A 16,941-nucleotide genomic window follows, 5' to 3' on the forward strand; every position below is an offset into this window, starting at 1 on the left:
GTACCATTGACAGAGATTAAAACAATATTTAGTAATTCAACAGATGTGATGAATATATTTACTTACATCTAATATTGGGGAAAAGTCAGAAAAAGATTGAGCACATAGATTTAAATCATAGAAATGTGACTCGCATGTTGCCAGGCAGTGTGTTGGTATAAAAAACTTTACTCTCATCAGGCAAAAATTTGCTTTCCAAACTTCTCGTTGACCTGAAACACCATGGCAACAGGAGCCAAAAAGCCACAGACATGTCTCTGAGGTGAAGTCCAACTCTCCTCATGGAGGCTTGTGCAATGCAAATCGCCCTGTGGTGAGTCCTTCCTGCAGGAACTTGGCTAAATTTGCAAAAGTTCTCCACTAATCCTGTTAATGAAAACAGCCCTTCACGGTTAAAAAAAAGAAAGAAAGATCACACTGTTCAGCCATGCAGAGCTGAAACTGACAGAGGGGATCTGAAAAGCTGCACCATTCCTTTTTTTTAACAACACACATTACAGTGTTTTCCTGTTGTGGCTTCTCTTAAAAGAATAAACAGACAGGTCATGAGGTCCGGTGGCCGGCGTTCATCAACTAGGCCATTTTCTAATATCCTGCATGGCAGGACCGGAGCGTAATAATGCAATTAAGACGGTGAGGTGTGCAGCAATGAGAATCTTTACTGTGGGACATTGGCTCCATTCAAAATTAATTAAATTAACCTAGCTTTCTGCTAATGTTGCACTGCAGGGCATTTTCATTTAGAAAAGATTCTCTCGCTCTTTTTATTTTTGGTCTGTGGTTATCTTTTCCAATTTTAAGACCTCTTTTTTACGGATAAACAAATGTCTCAATATGCAAAGTACTGAGATCACTATAGTGGACAGGTAACAATGCAGAGACGCTGTTTGAAATACGTCGTTGTAATACTGTTTCATAAAGATGGTTCGTCCCCTCCATTTGTTCACTGTATTTGTTGTTGTGTCAAGTTATAATGACCTTGTTGTAACAATGATCAATATATAAGTAAAAACTTCTCTGCAACAATTTATGATATTTTCCAAAGGGTCTTTTATGTGCTTGAAAAAGGTTATAGTGTTTTATTGCAGGTAAGCTCCACTTGAGTGCGATTAGATTCTAGCTTAAATAACAATAAAACAGCAAAAAGCTCATGATGGAGCCAAGAAAAAGATGTAACCATGTTTTCTGAGGATTTCAGATTAATATTGGATATTAGACCCTGCTCGAATCCAGACGTCCTAAATAACTCAGTGACTTAGCAGCAGCTGCTAACTGATGAAATGATGACTGACTATTATATTTCACATATTTCCCAACTAATTATGAGTCCATTTAATAGACCTAACCATCGTTCAGGGTGCAGTGAAAAGCGTTGCTTGTAGTGTTTGAAATGACAGTGAAGATGAAGCTCACATCCTCCCACCAAGTATCTATCCTCTTGTTGCACACCCATCCAACTTTAATAAGGTTTGGGCAAATGATGCATCTGTTGATATAATGAAGATATTATTTTCAAGAGATAATTTTGATACCAGTACGTGAGTCTATATACCAATCCGATACCACTTCTTTAAAGTATGACAATGATACCAAAAACCATACAGATTTAGTAACTGTTAAAAATACATATATGAGTTGTTGAGTTTTTTTTGATGGACTGGATTCAGATCAGTACTCGATATTGGCAGATACACAATGTCCGGGTATTGGAATCAGTGTAAAGAAAGTTAAATGGTCAGGTTTAAATTTTCTTAAATAACCATTTGAAACTGAATATTTGTACAATATATTTGGTATTAAAGAGGTTTTGCTGAAATATAAAGTTAATATAATTTTTCCCTGGTCAAAAAAACCTGGCTTTTGTCTGCAATGTGATTGGATACAATCTGTGTTCAGATCTGCAGTGATAGAAACGTGACAATAGGTGAATGTGCAAGTTAGTAAAGGTAATGCTTTGCATACTCACTGTTTTCCTTTCTATTAAATAGACTTTCCAGTTTACTCAATACCAGATGTTACGAACAATATAAGGAAAACGGTGTGAGCTCATAGACAGATGGACAGAGACATCGGCTTTTTCTCCCAAAAAAGAAATCTCTTTTTGAAAACGGATGAGCTGTCAAGGCCGCGTGATACAGGGATGTGTTGCATGTTGTGCATGGGGCTGGGTGAGTGTGCGGCCAGTGCGAGGTGCATGGGAGTTGGGTATGGTGTATGCCCCACCCCCCCACCCCCCTCCTTGCTGTGTCCAGGGAGGAAGAGCCAGGACAGAGGAGCCCTGGGGCCAGGAGCCTGGGAGGACACAGGGAGGTCACTTCATCCACTGGTGTCACACTCTAATTCATCTGTCAGGGCCTGCGCAGGAGCAACATGCACACACACACTAACACACACACCAGTACACAAGCGCACACTGTTGCGTGGGGACATAACAAGTCTCTCTCATACACACACACACACACACACACACACACACACACACACGCACACACACACACACACACACACAGCAGGATGGTGAGGTGACAATAACTTACTTTAGCGGCTTTCAACAGGATCTCTCTTTCCTGCTCGTCCTTCCTCTGCTTCTCGATTCTCTCCAGCTGCTCGAAGAAGCGGAGCTGAGAGCGAACGTCTGCAGCCTGCTCGTAGCACTCATCCTGACAGGCAGACAGAGAGAACATCACTGCAACGCTAACAGTTGGAGAAAAAAACAAAAAAAGCTCAGAGTCCCGTTCAGTGGCTGCTTCTCCCCCAGAAGTTTATGAAAGCTTTTATTACATCTTTACAGTGAATAATCCAGAACATTAAAGACAAACGATGTAACCTGTTGTAAAAAAAATTATCAAGTTTTACAGAAAGAATAGAGCATAGTTGAATATTTGCTTGATATAAATGACAATGAAAATGTGGACACTGATTTGACATCATAGGTCATGTGATCCCGACTAGTTTATTCATTCAATTATGGTTTGTTAGTGTATGTAGTAATGATAATAATTGTTAATGCTGTCATTAAGGCCTCACAACTTTTAATATATGATTATCAGAGTTCTTAATAGTTATTGTATAAACAGTTCCGATAAGAAGTTAAGTCTACGGAGTAATTATTTTCACATTTGTTCTTTTTCATATCTTTTCTATTTCATATCGATGAATCTTTTTTAGATTAATTGATTCACAATAAACTTATGCAGACATACTTTTCTGCTTTGTATCTACACACAATGTTCATCTTCTTTTTTCACTGTGTCTTTGTGTGACTTCACAATTTAAACATTTTTTTTAAAACATTTAATGTCTTTTCAAAAAACAAACGTCTGTTTTACAGGTTTACAAATGTTTTTATACAAATACAAAAGAATGTATGGACATTTCTTTAGAAACTAATTATTTGGACAATAATTTGATTCTTTTTAAATTAATAGATAAAAATGTAGAAGTACAACATTAACCTGAGTAAAAGTTAGTTAGCAAGTAATAGTAAGAACTTTATTTTAAAGTATTAAAGGACCTGCAGACTGACCCTATTTCCTAATCCAACTGTCTACTATAAAACAGATTCATATTGATAGCAAATGCTGCAGATGATGCTACTGAAAACATTAAATTATCAATCATCTACAGCTGAGGGTCGGCAGTGGCCTCCTCATGCATCAATCTAGTTTAGATATTTTCTGCACTAATGATGCTGCTGCAATCTGATTGGATCACAGGACCAATTCTACTCTTGTTATTGATTGCTTTTAAAAAATATGGGAAAAAAGTGAAAAGGTGATGCAGTGCTTTGTAAAAACAGATGTAGTGGAGTAGAAGTACAGATATTTTTTTAAAGTGAAAAATACCTCAAAATAATACACATAGGTTAAGAACAGATACATGAAAAATTGACTTAAGTACAGTAACTAAGAAAATGTACTTTGTTACATTTCAGCATTATCTAATGGACAGGTGTAATTTGGACCTATGGCTTACAACAAAAGCACAAAGGTTTACCAGCCACTTCAAAACCTTTATTTATAATACATGAAATAAGTCTAAAGAGCACATGTGGTTAAACTGTAGGACACAGGTTGAGTGGAACATCCCCAGTCTGAACACGTCCCCAGCCGATCACTAACTTTTTCCTATTTACCGACGACGCTTCTCTTTGCATGTGGAGCATCACCTCCCACTTGGGAAAAGGAAAGGCAAATGTAAAAACAACTTTTGTAGGTCATCAAAAGTTAATAGGATAATTGCATATTTCACGTGTGTTTGTGTGTGTATGTCTCCTACGCATCTCTGTTCTCTCCTTGCGCTTGATTTCTACATCACTCTCTTTCCTATCTGCGTGTGTGTGTCAGGTCTGTGTGTGGATGAGAGAAGCTGGGTGGCACAGAACACAAAGACACATCAGAGGAGTCTCATCGCCACCACCCCTCCAACCCCCCTCTCTCCCTCTCTCTTTCTCTCTCATCCAGTCCCACCCCCACCCCTCTTTGTTGCAGCGCTGAGCCCGCACTCTTGCCGTAGATCCTGCCGCCGCTGCCGAAGCCCGGTTGCTCTTTAAGGCCGCTTCGTCTTTTGGTCTTTTCTCTCTCTCTCTCTTTTTTTCCGCTGATGTCAACAGAGTGGCTTCACAGAGCTCCGTGTCTCCCTCGCGCACACACACCTCATTTACAAAACCACAAAAGGGAAAAAGAACGAACAGAAGGAAGTAGGAGAAGCGCAAAACAAGATGGGGACAGCTATAGCGATTCTCTTCCTCCCTCCTCCTCCCGCCTTGACATCAGGGAAAAACACATTTTCAAAGTTTCCCCCCAGTTCCCCCAACAACGTCACAAGATTCAGGCTTGTACTTGAGATGGATGTGCGCTTTAATGCACGCCAATTAAATGTGGTTATATAGTTGCATTCAAGGGCCATGAGAGATAAAGCCAGCGATAATGAGAAAAGGGCGCGGGTGTACACAGGCGCGACTCAGAAGTACTTTGATACCTCAAGTTTTGACTGACTGACTGAAAAGTCAACTTAAGAGTAAAGACAATTTCTCATATTAACTCTCATGTTTAGAACATTACCATGAGTGTATGTGTGAGAGGGTAAACAGTGGATTTCATGCCACTGTGTTTTTGTGTTTGAACATTGGAGCATAAAACTGTGTCTATATTCCAGTTTATGAATTTATGCATCTGCCTGCTTCTCTGTAATAAAGTTTATTTTCCAACTCGAGTGACTTAACTTCCCCTTTGAGTTGTAATCCAATATTTACTGTATATTTTCTTACATAAATATCTGCTGTATGTAAATGGATGCTCGCCACACATTTTTCATAATAAAGGACTCATATTTTCATATTTCAATTCTAAGGTTATTCTCCGCTTTTATTTTATAATAGCCTCAGTAAAGATGGAACAAGAACCAGGCCTTCTCCATGTTAGTGGATGGGACATGCATCAAACTTGAAAGTACACGTCTGGTATAAGCTTGGTTTTATTAAGTTGTTTTCAGACCTAGACATGTTGATAAACAGCTGAGACTGATTGGTCGAATGTATGTATCAGCAGGATTTTGATATTGCGACTCCACTCGACGGTCACTACTCTGCAGACTCCGGCTCGAAATAACATCATCAGGGCAAGATGGCGGCTTTATAAATGAGTCAAGTACATGAAAGTGAGCATGTTGGCTTTGTAATGAAGAAGTTTCCAAGATTTTGGAAGTAGAAACATAAATCACAAGTGTTGTTGATGGTGCTTCTTTGCCAAAGTTATTAACTATGGATTTGTTTATATGATCCAATCAATTTCTAATGAATCCAAGCTAATACACTTGTTCCAAGTTATATTTTGTGGCTAACACCACATCTCACTCCTTGTTCTTTTCAGAGAGGAACAGAGTGAGATGTATTCACTGCTGCTCGCAATCTGACCCTTCTCAATCGGACTGAAACTTGACCTGTGAAACTGCGATGCTCTGCAATGTCCAGCTAGTTTCACAAAGAGGTGGAAACACATATTTGTTTGTAATTATTGTACATAGCGAAATAGTACAGGCAGTACATGTGGGGATGCTGATTAGCTGCTGTGAGCTCAAGGGCAAAGCTAAATATCTTCACATCAAGTTCAACTTTGGTGCAGTTGGACCCATAAAAACCCGCTATCGCCCCCTGCTTACAAGAAATAGCCTGCATGCTTGTACACTGACAATTTAACCCTAATCCTAACCCATACCGGGGTTGAACAATTGTCGAAAAGTATTAGCCCAAGTGTGTTACTAACCGCTAGCTTAAGTTGGGTGAGTAGCTTCAAAATATGCAGCTGGGTAAGTGAAAGCTAAAGTACATTAAACGTGTGAAGTGTTGAGCATGCAGGAGGCAGAACATGACGTTTTAATTCCCCTGCCGATACGACATGTTTTTGTTTCCGGTATGTTTACACAGACATCGGCACTGATCACCAAAAGCCCTCCAATCTTTCCAAGTTGACCTCTTCGTTGGTGTCTTCTACGGGTCAGACTCTTTTTCTTCCTGAGCTATTTCTATTTTGAGTTGTGCGTCTGTGTCTATGCATTCATCCTACCTTACAAGAGTCCAATCGGTGCTGTGCGATCGATGAAACCTTTTCTACCACTGTGCGAAGTCGCGACTGTGTGGCGTGCGAGATGAAGGTCACTGCCTCCATGGGGACCTCTGTGACTCCGAACTTCTTAGCTGTGAAGTGAACGCACACACACAGACATGCACACATTTAAGACAAGTCAACTGTTTTGAAATCAGTACCTCTTTAGTTTTGACACCTCTCTCATTAACAGGTACAGTTAGGGCTCTTGCTTCTCAAACAGATTGTGTCATGATTAAAACACTGATCTTCTTCTTTCTTTCACCATACGAGCGTTTTATATCATCTGTCCTCACTTTTGATTTCCTGAAGGAATAAAGAGGTTGAACGTGACTGTTTCATTATTACCTCTCTCGCTTTCACAATTTGCCTTTTAGAGAAAAACAACAACTAAGCAGGTAGAAGGTAATTGTTTTTGAGAGTCACACACACACGAGCACACAAATACAACTCGTAAAAACAAGCCAACAGGATACCAAGGCCGTCATTCAGTACCTCCAGTCATACGCACTTACTGTACTCATACACACATTCACCGGCAGAAACTGTCTGGATTATTGTGTGCAATTAACTCCCAGAAATAGGACTCATCAAAACGAAAAGTTAATTTGTTTCACAGTCTTAGTGCAAATTCCAAAGTGGCTTTCCAAGCTGGGCTCCTTCGAGTGTGTAAACGACACTGACCATCTCTTTTTCGCGAGGAGAAGGATAATTTAGTTTCCTTGGAGCAAAACTCATCTGAAGTCATAACAAAAGAGAGGAGGACAGACTTTGGTAGTGTTACTATCTGTTTCCAACTTCCTTTTAAATTATTCCATTAACATAATTTTCTCTCTGGCACCCTTTTAAGTAAACCACACCAATTATTTAAATCAGCTGAACAATACATATACTCCTCACCAGCTCCGGCTTTGAAATAGATGGAGGGAGCCCTGTTAGCCTTATAATTACAGTGGCAATACGAGTGGCAATGTCACAAGGTCAAAGAAAAACACTAATAGGCTGCTCCCTCCTTAAAAAATAAGATCTTTCAGGGACATTAATATTTCAGAGAGAGTTTAAGAGGATTTAACCAGAGACGGGCACATTTCTGTGAGCAAAAAACACATTCTTCAACATGCAACGATACAAATCATTATCATCCACCCTGAAAAAAAACAGGCACAGCTAGAAACCGACTAATGAGCTGGACAGCTTTAATATTAAGTGTAATTCATACGAGAAAGAGAAAGAAGAACAGGAATGACATTCATCAAAGGCTGAACATCTCCAGTTTTTGAACACTGAATGTTTTCATGTTATCACACTAGACTAGTAATACTGTTACACCTGCTTCACATCAGCTTGTGACCATTTCAGCACAATGATGTTTGTATTTAAGCTTAATTTACCACTGTGCATCGGTTTAATCTCACAGAGGAGTAGTGTTGTAGTGTGGCTTGTTCTCTTTTGAACTAATACCCATAATATTAAAATTTTTAACAGGGGCCTTTAAACAGGAACAGAATCAGAGATTTCGAGAAATGAAGTCGTAAATCTAAGAGAATAAGGCTACGTGTCATTTTAGAGATGAAATGTCATTAAAGATCTGCCTGTCTGTGTTAGAATGAGGGATGTGGGGCATCTTGTTAAGGTACATTTCATAAAGAACCTTATGAAATGTCATAAATATTTATTCATATTTATGATATTTATTCATATCATAAATATCAGGACAGAAAACAAACTGTGACCATTCTGAAGAAAGAACCACATGGAGTTGAAAGACGAAATGTTGGCTATAGGCAAGTCAATGTATATTTGGTCACCTCTGCTGCATGGTGGCTTAAACATCATATAAAAACAGTGTGTTAAATAATGTTAAAATACATTTGTATGCAGTACCCCGCCCATCCATACCAACACAATCACATGAAGAGGCACAATCTGCATTGAGTCTTGATAACTTGAATATTTATTTAGTATAGAACTGACTGGTATCCATAGCAACAAAGGTCCCCCTGAAGAGCAGCTGGCAGTAAACATGGAAAAGGTCCTGAATGAGCGGTCTGAATGAGTGTATGTCTATGATACCTTTAACTATGGGATTCTTAAAGGAGCTTTCATCCCTGCTTCTATTCACATAACTTTCACTGTGCGCTTTAAGCTCTGCCCGCAGTCGTATTATAACCCAAGACCCTGAGATAACAGAGCTCCACTCGGGGGCAGCTTCTTTCTCTCCCCCACATCAAGCAACGCACCTTTTTTCCTGAGAAACCACCGTGATCTCAGACTTACGGGTCCTGACCTTCATCCCTCCTGACCACGTTAAATTTATCAACTGCACGTCAGGAGTCAAGGTCTAATAAAGCCACAAGGACCACGCTTCATGTTCAAAAAGCCGAAAAGGCCAAAGCCCCAAGTCATATCTTTGTTCCAGTTCACATCCATCTTACTGTAGATGCGCTTCGCACGATGCCAAGAATAAAGCAGCTCTTTTTCTGAGCAAAGAAAAACAAATGGCTCAGGAAAGCAACCACATGCTCCCAAAGCAAAGGTGATTGACATGATCATAGGATTTCTCAAGAAGTCAAAACACATGTTGACCTACAGACAAATACGAGGAAAAAGCTGAACAAATTAGACCCTGAAAGGAATTGGTGTTAAGAACCATCATGAGATGTGTATCCTGTGATCATGTGTGATCAGATCTCACTTCCACCGCTCTATATGCAAATAATCACGACTGCTTACAGAGATGTCCGATGACAACATTGGTGTGTGTTGGGCGAGAAAGAGAGCGAGTGGAGTCAGCAGGGACTGAATGAATGAATGAGCACAGTTTTACTGCAGAACCATTTTACCAATTTAAGAAAAGTATCAATCAGTATGTGTTGGTCAGTGTTAATATTGTGGCGCTGGCTACCAACTACAAATTATTCTACTGTAGCGGGTCAGAGGACATCAGCTGAGTAGTTGATCCTTCATATGTGGCCCAGAACAGACCAACTACCAGGGGAAACAGAGTAGCTGCCTCCACACAGGGCATCATGATGGGAATTGTTTGCTGAGGCCATCGCTGTCACTAGATCTGAACCTAAACTGAACCGCTATGTGATTTTGAACCGACATGTTAGACAACATCCACTTATCAAATGCTAATAACCCGAGATGATCCTTAACCAGAAGTTTCATAACCAGTTGAAGCTCCGTTCCAGCTCCCTGCCAGCGCTCCCAAGCAACCTGAGCAATATGATTCCTCCCCCAGTCCCTGCAAGGCAATAATGCTAACATTCATTTCAAACGCTTCGTCATCCAAAGCATATGCATATGGTATGGTTTTTATTCTTTGTCTTTTCTTAAACCCTACATTTACTGTTTATATTTTTAGCTTCATAAATTTGATCTGGCTTGATTCGCCAACAGGAACTGTATTCAAGATGCAATAGCGAAAAAAGAGCAAACAAAGCATGCAAAACTCAAAGGTTGCAAATTGAGCAGTGACTTGAAAACAGTAAGAAAAAAATCTTAATCCAAAGAATAAACCAGGTTTATTTTCAATTAAATTGTGCTCTGAAGATATATATGAGATTGATTTTGAGGTAATTTCCCCCGTATGGATTTTCAGCAGCATTAACAACCTGTGTTTTATCTTTCTCCTTGTGTCTGCACAGTATGTATATGTAATCAGCTGATGTGTGTGTGTGTGTGTGTGTTTGTGTTTGTGTTTTTCTAGAGAGCTCCAGCTGTGCCTGATTCCTGAAACTGAGGGTTGAAGGTTTCACAACCTCCCAACCACCCTCCCAACCTCAAGGACAAGCCTTGAGCCTTATGAGGGGATGGGGAGAGAGAGAGGTTTGGGAGAGGAGGGTGGCACAAGGGTTTTTTCGGAGGGGATAAAATAAAAGAGGAAAAACAAGATGCAGAAGGAGTTAGAAAGAGGCAGCAAACATCCTGTCCTGGAATCAGAGTTCAAAAAAAGAAGAAAAAAGGAAAAGAAAGGGAGTGAAGAATGGGCAGTCAGAACGTCTCCTTAAGAATAAAAAAGGTAATAGAGATGAATAAAAAGTGAATTGTTATGTCCTATGATTGAATACCTGAGTAAAAAGAAGAAGAAGCAGGAGCAGCCCTTTGCAGAGCACTAAGTGTGCAGGAGAGGTCACAGTGAAGATGTAGAGCAGGGTGGTCAGCGGTAAATGAGAAGGCAGAGCGGAGGGAAACTTGGTGGCCGACCAGTAAAGAGGAGCATCCAAGACTTTCTGATTGAGTGGAGCTGGCAGGCCGGGGGAGCCTCCCTCGGACTTCTGTCAGCTGGGAGCGCAGAGAGGCCAATCACTGACACAACAAAGCTGCACAAGTGCCACTTCCCCAGCAGGGGGCGCCCTAGCCTCCTGCCCTGCACCACGCTGCGCGCCCCCCTCCCCCAGGAAAGATTTATATCTTTAAACAACCCCTCTGCCCCAAGGTGACGGGATAACAACCACGCCACGAGTCCACATAACGAAACATGACCCGCAGGTCTCCGTGCTACACTGAGGATACTTTAATTGAGATGAAATGAGATGAGGGCGCGAGACTCCCCGTCACGTGGAATTACACTGTGTTTTTTGATCGGATGCACAGGAGCGAAATGCTAGGCACAGGTTTATTTTGAGTAATAACGCTCATTATCCGTTTTCACAGGTTTCACTATGCAGCGAGAGCCTAGAGTATGTTGCAAGTAATAAATATGACTGCCAGCAGCAAGAAGAAGTAATGAAGACACTGTTACGATCATGTGATCATGAAAAGCCGAGACCTTTCCGCCTGCATCGATTAGCACGTGCAGCGCCGTGTGCGCTCAGAGTGTCAAGATCCACTAAAAAGAAATCTCGCTGCCATGTCTCATTCCTCTAAACTCTGTTCCTTTAGTCCAGAGGACAATCTGACAGCCAGCCTTCAAAAGACAAACCCATAAAGTATTTATGTGTGTGCCTGGGGTCCAGTGAGTTCAGACAGCCACTGAAGAATTCATTAAAGGAGGTGAAAGAATTGTTAAGCGTTATCAAATTTAAACCGAGGCCAAACAAGAAAAGGCTCGGCTCGAGCCACTGACGGAGAGAAAATCAAAACTGTCTTTAGTGATGACACTATAAACACAGAAACAACATGTTCCTCACACCAAACACAACAGATCGGGATTTCATCACTGCCGTAGCCTGGGTATTCAGCTTTGGATTGTTTTTTTTCTCCACAGTGGGAAGGTGGAGGAGAAATTGAGATGACATTAAGATTCGTCATAACCACATTGTTTTCTGAAAGGCCAGCTTTCAATTACTGCAGCTAAGACGTCCTTGAGTTATATGTTGAAGATCTATATTGCTCAATTTGCCATGTAGACATCTTTTACCTGTTTCCAGTATTCGTCGGTGCAGCAGTCCCGGGTGGAGAAAGGCCTCGTCTTTACAGGAGCGGATGTGAGTTCCCACTAGCTCTGAGTTGGTGGCGAGTATTCGAGCACTCTCCTCGTTGAGGTTCACCCCGGCCATGGACGCCACGTCATTGATGTCATCATCATCCCTGAAACATGAGAGACGGGGAATTAGCAAAATACATACAATGGAAATGATGACTTACTAAAACAAAATACTTAATAAAGCCACCGACATAGGGCACACTCTATGTTTAGTAAGGGTTTTGTTTGATGTGCCTAGAGATTTTTGATCATGCAACAATAGATTCCAAGACAGACTAACTTGTACTTTTAGTAAAGACCTGCAGTTGCAGTTCAGGTTGAAATAAAGATAAAGTTGTAAAGCGTCTCACACTGTTTAGGGAGCCAGGGGAACAAAGGGGAACATAGGCACACTCAGGAAGGTGTCTTCAGGGACTGTGACCTTGTCGCACACTGTTAAGGTAGTCAGGGTAACGCAGGGGAACTTTCCCACTGGTCAAAAAAACCACTAACACCCACTAACATCTGGATCTCGTCTTCAAAGGGAATGGATGCAATCTGTATCCACTCAAGGGTCAAATGACTGTGCAGTAGGCTCGGGCTTTCATCGGTTCCTGCTCCGATCGGCAGTGGTGGAAAAAATACACCTTAATTAAGCAAAGCAACAAGGTAAAGAGCACCTGTTTTTGATGGGTTTGTGTTGTTAAGGGGCAAACTCCTAGAAGCAATTGGAAAGGAGTCAATCCCATTTTTAAAAACCTGCGTATACCTGCTACTGTTGGTCTAGAATAAGTATTGGACTCCTACTGGTTGGTCCGTCTACACCGTCTCGTTCTGTCCTCATTAGCAGAAACAAATTCTGCACTGCAGGGTGTAATGGTCATCACAATCTTTAAGAAAACAGGCAAAAAAATGTGGATCCACAAAAGGGGCATTTGTGCTTTTAATTTGTCTTAGTAAAGAGGATTTATCCATAGAAAAAAAATTCTGAACTTGGTGTGGGCACATTGAGCCTTGTACTCAAACATTTACTTCACGTCCTGAACTTATCATGATAAATATTCCTTTAGAGCATGTGAAAATGTGTTGGATATCCTGTTTTTATTCATGAATGTTTTCTTGGATGAAGTTGTCCATTGGTTTTGTTTCAGTGGGCTGCGCTTTGACCATAATGGCACAAAATTCCCATTCCAGGGTCTATTTGTGTCAACGCTCGGAGAAGTGGGGAGATGAAGAGCGTTTGGATGGAGCGAGGACGCTCCAGAGGATTGGCACTGAGCTGTGATGAATCAAGCTATACACTAATGTCAGCAAATTCTATTTACGCACTGCTGTGCCACACTTAATGACATTTCTTCATACACTGGTCATTTCTCACAGCCATAATGTTGACTTTATATTGTTTGCATATTAGCGGCGAACAGGGAAAACATGCAGAAACTGTGATTGGTTCGTCACATTTGAGAGTCAACAAGGTCCGCGCACCCTTAAAAAGCAGGGACTTTCTGTGGGAGCTGTCACAAAGACAAATTCCTCCACGATTATTGTACTTGGCAAGTAATGATTCGGATTCTGGGCTGAATTAGCGGAGCGGTGATGTGTCATGCTTACAGGACTGGCCCAGAGCGAGCAGCGGCTTTTCTGAGTGGCTCTGACGGAGGGAACAAAGAACCACAGAACACACACAGAGTGGCCTCTCGCCACTCACTGGCTCACCTCCACAGTCATTTGCGTCCGTGCCACCGTTGTTGGTTGCGACAGAGCATGTGCATGTACTGCTTGGGCTTTAGTGTGTGTGCGTGTGCACGGTGCGGGGGCCCTGAGTTCTTCTCGAGCGCCTGAGTGCAGACGCACACTGTCAGGCAGCTCCACCCTGCCGAGGCCCTCCTGCTCCTTGGTGCGGCCGCAGAGAGCCGATATGAAACTTGACACCACGGCAGGAGGTTGACAAAGACGATTAGGGCAGCTCTCTGAACCTCGCACACCTCGACTCTCTCTCCTCTCTTCCTCTCTCTCTTCTACCATTCGGTGTAATTATGACTGGACTTCACAGAGAGAATCTACACAACAACACAAGCATGGATACATAGGATTATACCCTTTGCTGCACCTCAGGCTGTGCAACTTTCTTCATCACGTCCTCATGGATAACTTGACCTGTCCTGAAATGAAACATGCCTGAGGCTGTGTTCACTCAGGCGAAAAAAAGCTGCTTCTTCCACAGCTTAAAGCTGCCTCAATGGATAATGTGCATTAAGGAAAAGTGATTGATTACATAAGATCCCTTAAAACTAAAGCAGTGATATGATTATCTATGTGATACTGAATCGACACAGAGCTGTGTAACAGGAGCAAAAATTACCATATAATGTAACAGCCCTGTTTTTATGAAACCAAAATGCAACAGCACATTCACTTTACAGAAATACAACAGGGAGTCTCTGAATTTCTTTAAAGATATGCAAATCTCCCCAGGTTTGAGGAAATAAATAAAAGTATTTCACAGTTTCTATTGAGCACAACATACGCCTCTTTTTAGACATATAATCGAACTTGGTTCCCATGAAAACCTGATTGAACAATAAACAGCTAGAATATCTGAATAAAAAAAATGGGTTGAAAAATATCTCATCAAAAAATCAGGGTTACTTGATTTTATGTGAACCAGTGTTAATTTCGTTGACGAAGACTATGACGAAATATATTCGTTAACGACCTTTTTTCCATGACGAAGACGAGACGAAGACGTAACGAAAACGAATCTTTGAAAATAAAAACTATAACGAAATCTATTTTAATTTTCGTTGACGAGACGAGACGAGACGAAAATGTTGGTGGTTGACTAAGTCACAATACTTTTTAAAACATCATCGTATCAGGCCGTCATGAAGTATCAGGAGCGGGCGAGTGACTGTGTGTGTCTGTGTATGTGTGTGTGTGCGCCCCAGATAGCGCTCCGGTCCGTAGCTCCGCCCCCCGCCTCGCGCACTCGCTCAGGGAGACACAGTGAAAGCAGAGCGCGTTCTCGTGGAGCAGCCTCTCAGTGACCGACTGCTTCTTAACTATGAAAACAGTGAAAACCAGAGTTTCTCTGGTCTCAGCTGCTCAGAGATCAGCCCCTCAGCTTCTTGATCAGAGCAGAAGCTGCAGTTGGTTTGTACAGAGCTGAAGTTTCTGTGTTCGCCTCCAGTCTGACCTGCTCTCACTTTTTGTTTTCACATTTAAAATTAAATATATATTTTTAAGCTATTAGGCTGCAGCTATATGTTTTTATAGAAAAGGAGTTTAATGTGGCTATTAAATGTGACTAAAACTAGACTAAAATGGAATTAGTTTTCGTCGACTAAAACTAGACTAAAATGGAATTTGTTTTCGTCGACTAAAACTAGACTAAAACTAAGAAGGATTAAAATGACTAAAAGGTGACTAAAATTAATATGCATTTTCGTCAAAAGACTAAGACTAAGACTAAATCAAAAATAGCTGCCAAAATTAACACTGATGTGAACGGTGTCAAATGTTTTAATTATAACTAATTATTTCTCTCACATATGACCTGCTTGCTCCATAGGCTGTAAATAAAGATTGATGGCATGACTGCTCCCAAAAAGTGAAGCCAAAGCGTTTTTATCGCCTCCTGGTGGCTGGCTGTAGAATAGTTTATAAACCCTTTCTCCTCCATGTAAGTGGATGGTGCTGGAATCAAACTAAACAATTAAATACACATTAAATAAATGTTCCTCAACTAGAATAGCACTCAGTAGAGTGTATACATCTGCTAAGGCCCAACAGTTGCCTTATGAAACGTTGCTGGATCTGTATTCTTATTTGGACACACCAATAAATAGCAGTCCCCTTAGTCAAGCGTGTGTATTGGTGCAAGATGGTAGTGGTACCTAGGATGTTTAAGCTTCATTTCTGGATAGTGGAGACACATTGTCCATCTTTATAATCAGTCTTTGAGTTTTTCAAACAAAGGTAGTGTATTCCTATAACTCAAATTGCCACCCTGCAGTTGTACACCTCTGCCAACCATATTAGTTGCAGTTTACATCTATATCTGTCCATACCTATAATACATATAATAGTAAGAAGACTTAGAACAAATTAAACGGAAGATATTGCACATATTTTTACATTAAATCAATTAGCATATGCATTATAATATGAACTGGTTGTGCCAGGTTAAATGATCTTCACCTTTGACCAATACATTCTTATCAGTTCACCCTAAAGTGAGAGTAAACTTTTGTGCAAAATTTTAAGAAATTCCCTCAAGGCGTTCCTGAGATATTGAGTTAATGAGAACGGGACAGAAGGACAGACAAACTGAAACCATAAACACTCCAGCGCAGACTGCTGCAAGTGTGAAGGAACTACAAAACACAATGAATGTAATTTATTGTAAATTTTGTTATGTGATTTCTAGTTAAACCAAGATCTCAGCATGAAGGTCACTGTATCAAATAATCGGTATAGCTTACACGAAGCCAGAGAAGTAATCCTCTTTTAACATTGCTCGTTTAATTACAGTATACAGAAATTACAGTACTCTGCAGTAATATAGAGACAAAATATGAATCCAGCAGCTACAACAGCATGGGGCCCGAAACCCTCCACCAGGATGCAAGAACACTGGTAATATTATATGTAATAACGTTTTTTTTCTTGGATGGTCTGATTTCTTGGAATATTCAAGATCACTCAAATCAAATAAGGACGCAGAAGACAGGTCTGATATTAAAAGGAGGGAATGAGATCTGAAATGCTAAATATTCCGGACTATACCTCTGCACTAATAAAGCAGAAATGTAATTAGCTTGCACAGAAAGCCAAAGAGCGACGGTCTGGGTTGGCCCGAGGACATGGAGCCGGCAGTCACATGAATACATATGCATGTCGTTTCCATATCAAGCCTGTGTCTCA

General features: G+C 40.9%; 1 protein-coding gene across 1 annotated transcript in view; it reads right to left on the reverse strand.

Moving 5' to 3' along the window:
* The window catches only part of LOC128440196 (transcription initiation factor TFIID subunit 4), an 87,656-nt gene that overhangs the window by 44,900 nt on the left and 25,815 nt on the right, over positions 1-16,941 (reverse strand). Inside the window, exons 10-12 of the mRNA XM_053422836.1 lie at positions 11,971-12,140; positions 6,564-6,694; positions 2,538-2,660 (exon numbers count right to left, since the gene is read on the reverse strand). Of these exons, the coding sequence (XP_053278811.1) occupies positions 2,538-2,660; positions 6,564-6,694; positions 11,971-12,140 (424 nt within the window). The remainder of the gene's footprint in view (positions 1-2,537; positions 2,661-6,563; positions 6,695-11,970; positions 12,141-16,941) is intronic.

Source organism: Pleuronectes platessa, chromosome 1 (assembly GCF_947347685.1).
Source record: "Pleuronectes platessa chromosome 1, fPlePla1.1, whole genome shotgun sequence".
NCBI lineage: Eukaryota > Metazoa > Chordata > Actinopteri > Pleuronectiformes > Pleuronectidae > Pleuronectes > Pleuronectes platessa.